The 12,879-nt window shown below is 48.8% G+C and overlaps 1 protein-coding gene across 1 annotated transcript in view; it reads right to left on the reverse strand.

Moving 5' to 3' along the window:
• Positions 1–471: 471 nt before the first annotated feature.
• grin2ca (glutamate receptor, ionotropic, N-methyl D-aspartate 2Ca) overlaps positions 472–12,879 on the reverse strand; it is a 59,643-nt gene continuing 47,235 nt past the window's right edge. The window contains 9 exon segments of the mRNA XM_056406707.1: positions 472–2,010; positions 2,013–2,325; positions 3,621–3,853; positions 5,094–5,281; positions 5,368–5,528; positions 8,060–8,289; positions 8,614–8,739; positions 9,501–9,654; positions 11,750–11,918. Of these exon segments, the coding sequence (XP_056262682.1) occupies positions 728–2,010; positions 2,013–2,325; positions 3,621–3,853; positions 5,094–5,281; positions 5,368–5,528; positions 8,060–8,289; positions 8,614–8,739; positions 9,501–9,654; positions 11,750–11,918 (2,857 nt within the window). The 3' untranslated portion in view covers positions 472–727.

Raw genomic sequence — 12,879 nt, forward strand, 5'->3', positions numbered from 1 at the left:
GAAGCACTTTGTCACCGCTCACGGGGGTCAAAGGTCACGGCTTCATCTGCGAGAGTCGGCAGATTGAACTAATAGATTGTGTATGTGGCGTCGTTACGTCACCGCATGTTTAACATATAGATGACGGATGATTCCAGAAGGCCCTTGAGCTGACCTCGCTCTTTATTAAAGGGGAACAATGGAAACACACACACAATGCTTTTGTATGGATTCCCTCCTTTTTTCTTAAAAAAAATCACACGAGCGACCGGAGGAGCCGAACGCCTCGGTGGTGGTTTTAGAAAACGTGTTGAACGACACGTCCGCCGGTTTTCATCACATAATTATCTCAATAATCTATCTTCTCAATTAGAATGGTGAGAACCGAAATGGAAAAAAAGAAGAATAAATGAAGAATAAATGTCTCTGGTGGTGGTCGGATGGAGAGGCTCCGGTATATTGTCTCCCGTACATCTTTCACGTAGCAACACGGCATTTAAAAATCCTTTATATAAACAATCAACAGGTTAAATTCTTACATCTTAAATACTTTTTCAACGTTTGCCTTTTTCTTTGAGTCCCACTCAGAGTCTCTTCTCCGCCGCATGTTCCCAAGATATTATTGCACCGATGATTGAGAGCCGACTCTCAAATTCACTCTTGGTGTAGAGCTGGATTGTTGCCTCCACCTCCCACAGGCGTACCCTTAGTTCTATGAGCCGAGTGGAGGTCCAGTAAGGATCTGGGCTCAGACCTCAGACTCCAGGCTCGACACCCTGCCCCAGGGCTTTGGCACATAGGCACTGTTGACTCTGCGGGCCACCAACACCTGCCGCCGCTCCCTGCTCCCGGAGCCCGGGTCGTCCCGCCTCCCGGTGCCGTCGTAGGCCCCGAACATGTGGTCGTGGTAGACCACCTGCCGGTCCCCCGCGCGAGGCAGCATGGCCGCGTTGTCCGGGCAGTGGCTCGCGCAGGGGAACAAGTGGCACTGGTCCTTGGCCGCGTCGTAGAACTGGGAGGAGGGTCTCTGGGTCACGTACACCGGCAAGTCCGTGTACGGGTTCAGGTAGGTGGAGTAGTGTCTGTGCACCACCGTGGAGGAGGAGGAGCGGCTCAGGGCGGCGGAGTTCTGCAGGATGGCTTCTCTGTAAGAGGGTAGCTGGGTGGACTGGGAGTACTTGAGCTTCTGCTTGTAGGGGTAGGAGCCCATGTGGGCCGGGTCCAGGTAGGCGGGCTCTGCAGACAACGGGTAGCAGGACAGGTTGTGCCCCAGACTGCCGTACAGCTTGTGGGGCTTCGGGTTGGCCACGACCCCCCGGGGGAACAGGTCGGGCATGTCTACGCGGCCGCAGGACGCGGACGTGGAGGCCTTTGTTTCGTCCACGTTGTGGATCCGGTCGTTGCCCCACGTGGCTTTGAGGAAGGAGGCGCGGCGGTTGAGCTTGTCCTTCCCCAGGAGCGGCACGTCGTCCATCTCGGGCTCCAGGTAGGACTTCATGCAGGAGTTGCAGCCGGCGCCGCTGCCCGGGTAGCGTCTCGGGGCGGCCACCGGGGCGTGGTTGTTCAGGAGGTGGTTGGCCCTCAGCTCGGCGAGGCAGGATCGAGGCTCCTCGTAGTCGCCCCTCACTCTGGGGTCCGCGGTGTCAAAGGCGTAGCTGTGGGACCGCCTCCTGCGGCTCACGCAGTCGGGCGGGTAGCTGAACTTCCTCCTCAGCGGCCCTCTGTGCTCCATGTACATGTCGGGCACCTGGAACTCCCTGTAGGAAACAAACGGGGACGCCGGGTGCCCGGCCGGGTTCTCCACATACAGCCTGCTGCCGTGGTGGGGGTTGGAGGCGGCGGAGGGAAGGGGGTCCCGCATGGCGATGTGAGGGCTGCTGAGGCTGGAGATGGGCAGAGTCCTCTCCAGGACGTGCTGGCTGCTGCGGGCGGGCAGCGTGTAGCGCAGCGGGGCCGCCGCCGAGCGGGGCTTCTCCAGGAGGGGCTGGGCGGTGCAGTCCCCGTAGTGGATGGAGAAGGTGGGGGTGAGGCCCGCTGAGAGTAGGGCGAGTGGTTGTCCGTGATGCTGGAGATGTAGGGCAGGCGGCCGTGGGTCACGTCCGCGGCCGTCAGTCGGGGCGGGGGCGGGCCGACGCGCCCGTTGTCGACGCCCCGCCGGCTCCAGTTCTCTATCGTCTTGGTGGCGTTGTCCAGGGAGTTCTCCACCCGGGCGGAGGACACCATGTCCTTAGCCGTCTTCAGCATCTTGAGCATGTTGGCCTGCGTGTAGTTGGCGGTGACGTCCGGACTCGGCATGCTGCCGTTGCGGTCGCTCTGCTCCACGCCGTTGAAGCAGCTGTAGATGCCCTGCAGAGAGACACGTAGGGGGCGTCAGGCTCTCAACCCCGAAGGGATTCAGGGGTGATTGCACCGTTTACTCTATGAGACCTTGGAGATACAGAAAAGGTTCTGCACCTCAATGGAAACAGAGCAATTGGCAAGAGGCAGAGAGAACTCACTACCACAGATATAACACCATAACCACCATGAGTACAAACCTTTTTTAAACATCGGGATCTATGTATCCGAATGGTTGTCAATTGGCCCAGAAGTTCTACCAATGGAACAGAGACTCTAGATGAGCTTTATGTCATTTACTATTTACATTTGACAACCTCTACTGACGGCCTCTCCTCTCCTGTCACGTGACTGTTGGTCTCTCTCGGGTTCACCGATGAGTAAACCATCGTCTGACGTGCTTTTCACGGGACGTGGTTCGAGTAATCGGTTTCTTCGAGACGACTTCCAGCCCCCGAGGGAGTCTCTGTGATCGTGCTCTTGTCGCCACGTATTAACTCTCTCCATCTTTTAATCCCACCAGTTTTATTTAACTTTCAATGCATCTGTTTGGAAAACCTAATCTCGCCGACTGACTGCTGTCGACACGCAGATGAAGGTTTTTCTTTTAATGGGGCAATTTAAATTCAATTTCTCCGGGATCACGGCCATCATGATATTACAGCAGAGTGATACCCGGAGTCCTTCGGTGCGTTCAACTCATTTGGATTTTATCGTCAGTTTTTTAATTTGCTATAATGTCGCTGCCCTTGATCTATTATTGCTGGCCATGTCTTCATTTGACTTGAGTCTATCAAAGGAGACCGCACATACGTAAGACTTCTATACAACCAGAGGAGTCACCCCCTGGTGGCCAGTAGAGATAATGCAGCTTTAACACATTAAGCATAGACTTCTATACAACCAGAGGAGTCGCCCCCTGGTGGTCAGGAGAGAGAATGCAGCTTTAACACATGAAGCATAGACTTCTATACGACCAGAGGAGTCGCCCCCTGGTGGTCAGGAGAGAGAATGCAGCTTTAACACATGACATATAGACTTCTATACGACCAGAGGAGTCGCCCCCTGGTGGTAGGGAGAGAGAATGCAGCTTTAACACACGACATAGAGACTTCTATACGACCAGAGGAGTCGCCCCTGGTGGTAGGGAGAGAGAATGCAGCTTTGCCTCAGTACTTGTACTTTGCAATGACAATAAAATGTAATCTGAATCTAAATCTAAATCTTCTGCACAGTCTGTTTCCTCAAACATGTCGGCGGATGCCATCAAACGAGACACAATCCTTGCCAATCTCGTGACTCACTCTGCTGATGGCGAGGAGGAAGTTCAGGCGCTGTGCTTTGCGGACCGAGTGGCGTAGCTTCCAGTAGAGCATGTGTTCCCAGGCGAACACCAGCAGGCTCAGGCCCATGGCCACGAGCAGCATGTAGAAGACGCCCGCCATGTTGTCGATGTCCAGCTTGCTGCTCATCACCTCCTTCTTCTCGTTGCGGCAGATCCCCGTGAGCCAGACGGTCTGCAGCTTCTGGATGTCGCCTGCGAGGAGAAACACTTATTTGCATAACACTGGTATTATTTGGGGGACTTAAGAGAGTAATGAAACAGCCCCCCCCTCACCGGGAAATTAATTTGCTTGGGATAATGACATTTCCTCATATAACCGGCACTCGACGGTACAAGGTCGCTCAGTTCTTCTGTTTGTGATTTAGTGAATGCAAAACCGATCCTGAGTGGCTTCTGAGGGGTTTCGAGGTGGCGGTTCAAGCCCCGGTACTTCCTGTCCACACGGCGACGTGTCCTTGAGCGAGACACGGAACCCCAATTTGATTCCCGGATGCTGAAACTACTTATGACGGGTTGAGTGTACTTGACAATGAAATACAGTTCTTATTTTTAAGTTGATCTGTGCTGTATTCAAAAAATGGTATTGTTGGACCAGAGGAGTCGCCCCCTGGTGGTCAGGAGAGAGAATGCAGCTTTAACACATGAAGCATAGACTTCTATACAACCAGAGGAGCCCCCTGGTGGTCAGCTTCTGTATTGCCTTCACTTGGCTTCCCTACTGATTATGTGCTTAGTAATTAAATCATGAGGTGTGACAGATGATATTCGGACCTGGGAATAGTAAATATTGAGTCCTTTTTCGCCGAAAATAAAATGTGCTTCAGTCTAAATTACAGGATTTTGCTGTTGAGAAGTATTAATATTGCAGCATTTTGTTTGTGACCTCTCAGTTTCCTGTATTACGCAATGCGCTGTTCCTCTTACCATCTCCTGCATAACAAGTGTCACGTCTTCCATCATCTCTTGAAACAGGATCTCAGTGACATGCATTTATGACGCGTCGTTACTATAGTAATATTTTACACCCTATAATTATTCCCATCCCCCCCGCTTGGTGCTTTCTTGCTCTTTAATGTGTAGGGGAGCCTTCGTTGTACCATTAAAGTTCCATTTTCATTCAAGGTCCTGGACAACGTGTGAATCCAGTTATTACGGCGTTGAGAGATGGAGGTAATGAACCTTTTAGCTGTTAAAATAAATATTAAATGCTTAACAAAGAACTGCAGTGGTCCACCTGAAGGACTCTGTGATGTAGTTCATCATAATTAATAACCACGAGGCCGCAGTGGCCTGTTTTTCGATGGACCTGGTTGCTCATGGGTTATCGTTGCAGCCGGGTGGCTCGTTAGGCACTTCTCCCGCCGCACGGCCCGGATGTTTAACGGTTAACGATCGGTAATCGCATCGCTGCCGATGGACGAGGAGGATTCACCGTCGGCCAGGAACTGGAGCAGCGCCAGGTCGATGAGGCGCTTCCACCGCGAGTCCTTCTGCAGCGCGATGCCGTATCCAGTCGTGGCGAACACCTTCCCGCTGCCGATGGTCACCAGCTTGCAGCCCTCGTCTTTGCCAGCCATGTAGTTCAGCACGGCGGCGTCGTAGATGAAGGCGTCCAGTTTCCTGGCAAAGCAGAAATGAGTGTTTACTGAAAGCGGCTCACATTCCTCACTGAATACATGTTTATGTGCAGAGATCTGTGGACCCACCCTGTTTTGAGGCTGTTGAGGGCGTCCTCCACTCCCTTCTGGTTGTATTTGACCATGTGGGAGTGCATCTCGGGGTAGTTGCTCCGTATGTTGCGCTCCGTGCTGCCGTTTGGGACCGTGCCAAAGCGGAACGGAGGGTACTGCTCCTGTGGCTTTTGAAACTGAGAGAGGAGGTGGAAGCAGAGCGGATTGAGAGACGGTGATCATCCGAGATGTTTGAGCGATGCGTCATCAGACTGCAGTTTGTCCGGCAGGTGGATGAATCGTGGCTTTGTGATTTGGCTTCACGGAAAATGGCTTTTAAACGTCTTTAAACTTCTTTCAACGTCTTTAAACATCTTTCGATGTCTTTAAACGTCTTTAAACATCTTTCGATGTCTTTAAACATCTTTTAAAGCCTTTCAACGTCTTTAAACTTCTTGAAACGTCTTTCAACGTCTCTAAAAGTCTTCAAACGTCTTTAACGTCTATAAACATCTTTAAACGTCTTTAAACATCTTTCAACGTCTATAAAGATCTTTAAACTTCTTTAAACATCTTTCAACGTCTCTAAAAGTCTTCGAACGTCTTTTAACGTCTATAAACATCTTTAAACGTCTTTAAACATCTTTCGATGTCTTTAAACATCTTTTAAAGCTTTTCAACGTCTTTAAACTTCTTTAAACATCTTTCAACGTCTCTAAAAGTCTTCAAACGTCTTTAACGGCCTCGATTTGGGGGAGATAAAAGCTGAAATGTATTAATACTTTGGCACTTTGTTATTTCTGGTGATTTCCGCCTCAACTCCTGAGTGCTTTGGCGCTAGTTATCCCGCTGGCCTCTTGCTCTATTAATTTACACATCTAACGCTATAATTAAAAGACCAAACACTGTGAGACACTGTGTCTAAAGGAATCCAGATACCCTGCAGGAGGAAATGAGCATCTCCCTCTCTAGCTGTGGGGAGCACCATATGCATTTCATTAGCTGCAATCGTACAGAACCCATCTTTCTAATTAACCTTGTGCAAATATGTCCTCAGTACATTTAGCAGACGGAACATTTGGAGTTTTCCGTATGAGAAAAGGGTCACGATCACGTATCTACATCTTGAAGATGAAGCAGAGCTCTCCTGCGTTCGGGTGTCGAGCCTCGAGGGATCTCTCGAGGTCACGTCCACGTGAGATACCTACGGACGGTAATTGATGCGATTTCATCGATTCCGATCCCGTCATCCTCTTGTTTATTTTATTTATCGATTCCCTCGTCGACTTCTGAGACGTTGCCGGGTTGAAAAAGAGGAGAAGCAGGCAGGGCGCCAGACTGTAAGCATCACATGTTCTTCATCGATTGTATTAGTTAGAAAATAAGTACTTGGATTGAAGATAATCTAGGGATTATAGTTTAATTAATGTATAATTATCTGCTTTGAGCTAGTTAGAGCTAAACGTTTCTCCACAAAGAATCACACAAAAGCACCACTTTTAACTTTTAATCCTCTAAAGAAATGAACATGAGACGTTACTTTGTGTTAGTAGGTTAAACGGGTCATAATTCCCTCTTTATTATCCGTCTTATAATGCCGTGAGAACTCGTATTTACTCAAGTTTCTAACTTTTTTTTAGCCGTTATCTCTGTTATTAAGCCACGCGGGATGCTAACGGCTAACGGTACCGAGCTCGCCTTCCTCAGATTGAACACAGGTTGTTGGCCACGCTGTGTCTTCATTCGGGATCAACGGAGGCTCAGAGACCTTCTTCCTCAACACGCCCCGAGAGGAGCCAGCCCCCGTCCCGATGTCGGGTTGATGGAACCAAACAGGATGCAAACCAACGTCTGTCAACGCCTTTAAACGTCTATAAACGTCTGTCAACGCCTTTAAACATATTTCAAAGTCTTTCAAAGCCTTGAAACGTCTCTCAAAGCCTTTTAAACCTCGCGTCGCCGTCTTGTCGTACCACACAAACGGAGAGGTCGTGGTGCTCGACCCGTCAGGAGGACGAAGACGTGACGAGTTCTTTAGTGACTCATCATCTCCTCCAAGGTCACCCTCCGCCTTGTACCTCATTTACATTTACTTAACCTGACGTCTGGTTCTGCACAGCTGGACAAACAGCAGTCCCCCCCCACACACACACACACACTTGTCCTCCACGCCGCCCGCCGCTCAATAATCTACGAGCTGGCTGTCGGCCGCTCCTCTCCTCTCCTCTCCTGTAATGAGACGAGAACCGTGAACGACTTTGCCCGAATCCTAACGAGCGGCGGGCGGATCTCCTCTTCCCTCAAACGCCTCTCCGACCCGTCAGGAGACCCAGAGACGGCTCTGATTCCTGGTTCCTGGTTTCTGGCAGGTCCACGCGGGTTTCCTCCTGAGGCAGAAGCATCTGAGATCATAATAATAACCACAGAATGCAGAAGCTGCGTCTCCCCAGAAAATCCACTTCTATGTTTTACATTTCATCTTTCCAGGGACGACTCCACAGAACCCGGAGCGGCAATCCAATCTCACACTCCCACTCGCCTATTCTAGTTTCAGAAAGGGAGGGAGTCACCGCCGTGACATTGACACTTCGGGATGTCTGTGTTTCATAGCTCCGCCTCCCGCTGTTTACACACCCAGAAATAGACCATGTTGTGTTCATCAAACACAACAACACACACACACACACACACACACACACACTGGCGTGACAGTGACGGAGCGCTGCACCTTCTTGTCGCTCAGGCCGGACACCGTGTCGATGTACTGCTCCTGGATCATGAAGGCGGCCAGGTTGGCCGTGTAGGAGGCGAGGAAGATGACGGCGAAGAAGGCCCAGACCAGGACCATGATCTTGCTGGTGGTCCCCTTGGGGTTCTCGATGGGCACCGAGTTGTTGAAGACGATGCCCCACAGCAGCCACACCGACTTCCCGATGGTGAAGGTGGGGCCACCGGGCTCTGGAGGAGGAGGCGGGCGGGACAACGGTGAGGGAATCACTCAGCGGCGTGCACGTGTAGCTACTCATCTCAACTAGCCGTGAGCTTCGTTCTTTAGCCGCCAGCTGCTAACGTGCTAATTAGCTCTCCTCTAATCTGAGTCTAAACCGGGTCTAAACTGGGTTTAAAGAGAGTCTAAACTGGGTCTAAACCTAAACTGGGTCTGAACTGGGTTTGAAGAGAGTCTGAACTGGGTCTGAACTGGGTTTAAATCCTCCTCCGTCGGGTTGTCGTGGCTCGGAAGAGGGCGATTGGCAGATGGAGGAGGGAGGAGGCGGGGCTTACCTTTGGCGCTGACCAGGCTGCGGTTGTACCCGACCGGGCTGCAGTACTCGAACACGAAGACGGTGACGGCCACGACCGTCAGACACATGACGAACATCATCACCCAGACCGCCGGACTGTAGGGCTCTACGGGGGGGGGGGGGGGGGAGCTTAATGTTATAACTTCATCAACAGATACTTAGATGGTTTCTTTATTAATCCCGCAAGGGGAGATTTAGGTAAGCAATAAAATATAAAAAATTGAATACAATATGCACAAAAAGTTGAAAAAAACCAAACAATTATTATAATATTATATTGCCAAAAAAATTATGTACAACTATGACTTTATGTCATATCGGCATTAAAGGAGGCTGAGTCACTGATTTGTTTGTTGCGCATTAATTTATGTATTTTTTATGTCCCTTGTTTTTTTTTAATGTGCTGTTATTTATCAGGGTCACAATCTATTGATGAATGAAAACAGCCAGAAGGGAATGAGATTATCATCTATTGCCCCTGGAAACAAACCCACACAACCTTGTAAATCTAAGGGAATATGAAACTCCATAAAGAATATAAATAATTCAATTTAAATAAAACATTAAAAAAATATATGTTTTGGAGAAAAATATAATTACAAAAATTATAAATAAATAATTACTGAAATAAAGAAGTTAAAATAGAGTTAGAGTTAGAGTTTTTAGATAAAAAAGATGAATAAATATATTAGTAAAATAAAAGTGTTCAAATAAAAAAAAGTATTCAAAATGTTATTTAACTATTTGAAATAGTAAACATTACCGTTTTAAAGAGTGGCCAGCTAATCAGGGGAAGACACTGGTGCTATTTGAATCCCAGTATGTCACATGACCACATGACATCATACTTCAGGTTACGTCTCTCACCTAAGAAGGCGGATGGCGAGACGGTCCCGTTGCTCCTGGCGACCATCACGCTGATGCCCGTCTCCACGAACGGCACCGAGAAGTCGATGATCTCGGAGCGCTCCTCGTTGATGGTCAGCGAGCCGATGGCCATGTCCGCACGCTTGTAGAACACCTGAGGGGAGTCAATGTTTATATGTATATATTACCAATGCAGAGTTTATCCGGCCTCATCATAACTCTGAGATAAATCTGGACGCCCGCCGCTGACCTCTGAGATAAATCTCATCCCTCGTCCCTGAGGATGATTCACTGTCTGCTTCCTCCAGCCACAACTCAAAAGTCTTTATCTGATCATATCTAGACCTTTCCCACCAATGCATTGTGTGATTTAATCCATCTCTAATGCATTGTGAGGTATTGCTGCATGTAGCATGACAAACTATTACATAATGGGTCATGACATAATATTACAAGCAGGAAGTGGAACTAATCACACCAGGCTACATTCACGGTAAAATATAAATATATACATGTGGAAAATTATTAATTATATATAAAACAAAAAAGTATACAGTATTAAATATTAAACACATAAGAAAAATATATTAAATAATTAAATTAAATGTAAATTAAATTACATTTTTATTATTATTTTTTAATGTATTTAATATTCAATTCTGTATAATTTGTTGTAAATAATTAAATAATTTAAATTTAAATAAAATTATCAGCTCACAGAGAAGGGGCGTGGCGATTTAATTAAGAATCAGCTCCCAGAGAAGGGGCGTGGCCCTTTAATTAAGAATCAGCTAACAGAGAAGAGGCGTGGCCCTTTAACGAGGAAGCAGCTCACAGAGAAGGGGCGTGGCCCTTTAATTAAGAATCAGCTCCCAGAGAAGGGGCGTGGCCCTTTAATTAAGAATCATCTCACAGAGAAGGGCCGTGGCCCTTTAATTAAGAATCAGCTAACAGAGAAGAGGCGTGGCCCTTTAACGAGGAAGCAGCTGTCAGAGAAGGGGCGTGGCCCTTTAATTAAGAAGCAGCTCACAGAGAAGGGGCGTGGCCCTTTAATTAAGAATCAGCTCACAGAGAAGAGGCATGGCCCTTTAACGAGGAAGCAGCTCACAGAGAAGGGGCGTGGCCCTTTAATGAGGAAGCAGCTCACAGAGAAGGGCCGTGGCCCTTTAATTAAGAATCAGCTAACAGAGAAGGGGCATGGCCCTTTAATTAAGAATCAGCTCACAGAGAAGAGGCATGGCCCTTTAACGAGGAAGCAGCTCACAGAGAAGGGGCGTGGCCCTTTAACTAGGAAGCAGCTCACAGAGAAGAGGCGTGGCCCTTTAATGAGGAAGCAGCTCACAGAGAAGGGCCGTGGCCCTTTAATTAAGAATCAGCTAACAGAGAAGAGGCGTGGCCCTTTAACGAGGAAGCAGGTCACAGAGAAGGGGCGTGGCCCTTTAACTAGGAAGCAGCTCACAGAGAAGGGGCGTGGCCCTTTAACGAGGAAGCAGCTCACAGAGAAGGGGCGTGGCCCTTTAACGAGGAAGCAGCTCACAGAGAAGAGGCGTGGCCCTTTAACTAGGAAGCAGCTCACAGAGAAGGGGCGTGGCCCTTTAACGAGGAAGCAGCTCACAGAGAAGGGGCGTGGCCCTTTAACGAGGAAGCAGCTCACATAAAAGGGGCGTGGCCCTATAATTAGGAAGCAGCTCACAGAGAAGGGGCGTGGCCCTTTAACAAGGAAGCAGGTCACAGAGAAGGGGCGTGGCGCTTTAACGAGGAAGCAGCTCACAGAGAAGGGGTGTGGCCCTTTAACGAGGAAGCAGCTCACATAAAAGGGGCGTGGCCCTATAATTAGGAAGCAGCTCACAGAGAAGGGGCGTGGCCCTTTAACGAGGAAGCAGGTCACAGAGAAGGGGCGTGGCCCTTTAACGAGGAAGCAGCTCACATAAAAGGGGCGTGGCCCTATAATTAGGAAGCAGCTCACAGAGAAGGGGCATGGCCCTTTAACAAGGAAGCAGGTCACAGAGAAGGGGCGTGGCCCTATAATTAGGAAGCAGCTCACAGAGAAGGGGCGTGGCCCTTTAACGAGGAAGCAGCTCACAGAGAAGGGGCGTGGCCCTTTAACGAGGAAGCAGCTCACATAAAAGGGGCGTGGCCCTATAATTAGGAAGCAGCTCACAGAGAAGGGGCGTGGCCCTTTAACGAGGAAGCAGCTCACAGAGAAGGGGCGTGGCCCTTTAACGAGGAAGCAGCTGGCGGCGGCTCACCTCTCCGATCATCCCGTTCCAGATGCCGCGGACCAGCTTGCCGTGCTTGCCGTTGGTGACCAGGTAGAGGTCGTAGGAGAACCTGATGGTGCGGGACAACTTCTTCAGGATGTCGATGCAGAAGCCTTTGCAGCACAGCTTGGTGTACGGCTCAGTGTGACCCACAATGCTGAGGGGCGAAGAGAGAAGGTGCACTCACTCCTCTGGCGTATCAATCTGTTCATCCTGGGTCCTCACGGTTATAAATGACGCTATTAAAGTCTCATTGCACATCATCAACTGAGGGGAATCACACATGATCACGTCCAATAGGTCGTTTCTATTGTTCGGCGTTCAATCAAGGCTCCCATATGAAAATGGATAAAACAGCGGAATGTGAAATATTGAGCAATATGTTTACGCGTCGGGTCGATCTCTTCAGTAAAGATAAATGATAACCGTCAACACCGAAACACTCGAAAGCCTAAACATCGTACACACATTGTAGATCTCGTGTTTTTAGGTTTGTTTTATGACGTCATGCCTCTCGGGACTACAGATGAAAAACAACCTATTGGCTAATAACTACAGAAATGTTTGTATTAATGTGTCGAATAAACCAAATTAAACCAAATAAGTTGAGTTTTAGATGCTATTTTACATCCGGTAGTCCTGTATTATGTCACAGTCATGCCGCTCTTTTTTATTTTATGTTCATAATTAATCAACAATGACGACTTAAAGTGTATAATTATCATCTAAACGTTCAAACTAAATGTATTTGGGAGCTTTTGAATGCGACAGCTGACACAATAACTCAGATTTGTTTGTGTTGTAAAACAAAAAAGGCGTTGAGGAGCGGCTTCGACGTTGTGTGTGTGTGTGTGGGGGGGCAGTTGGAGCTGCTCCACAGGCCTGCTCGCGGTGCCGTGGCCCCGCCAGATGGACGGCCAGCTGGACGGACCAAAACAAATCCAATGTGAATTAATCACCAACAAACCAAAGGGAGGACGAGATTGAACCTCTCGGCCCTGATTGGACGGGACAATGCACCGCGCTCATATCATAACACAATAATAATAAGAAGAAGAAGAAGGAGAAGAAGAAATAATCTGTTTTTGACCAAATTCAAAATGGCCGAAAATATAAGT

This window comes from Pseudoliparis swirei, chromosome 23, assembly GCF_029220125.1.
Source record: "Pseudoliparis swirei isolate HS2019 ecotype Mariana Trench chromosome 23, NWPU_hadal_v1, whole genome shotgun sequence".
Classification (NCBI taxonomy): domain Eukaryota; kingdom Metazoa; phylum Chordata; class Actinopteri; order Perciformes; family Liparidae; genus Pseudoliparis; species Pseudoliparis swirei.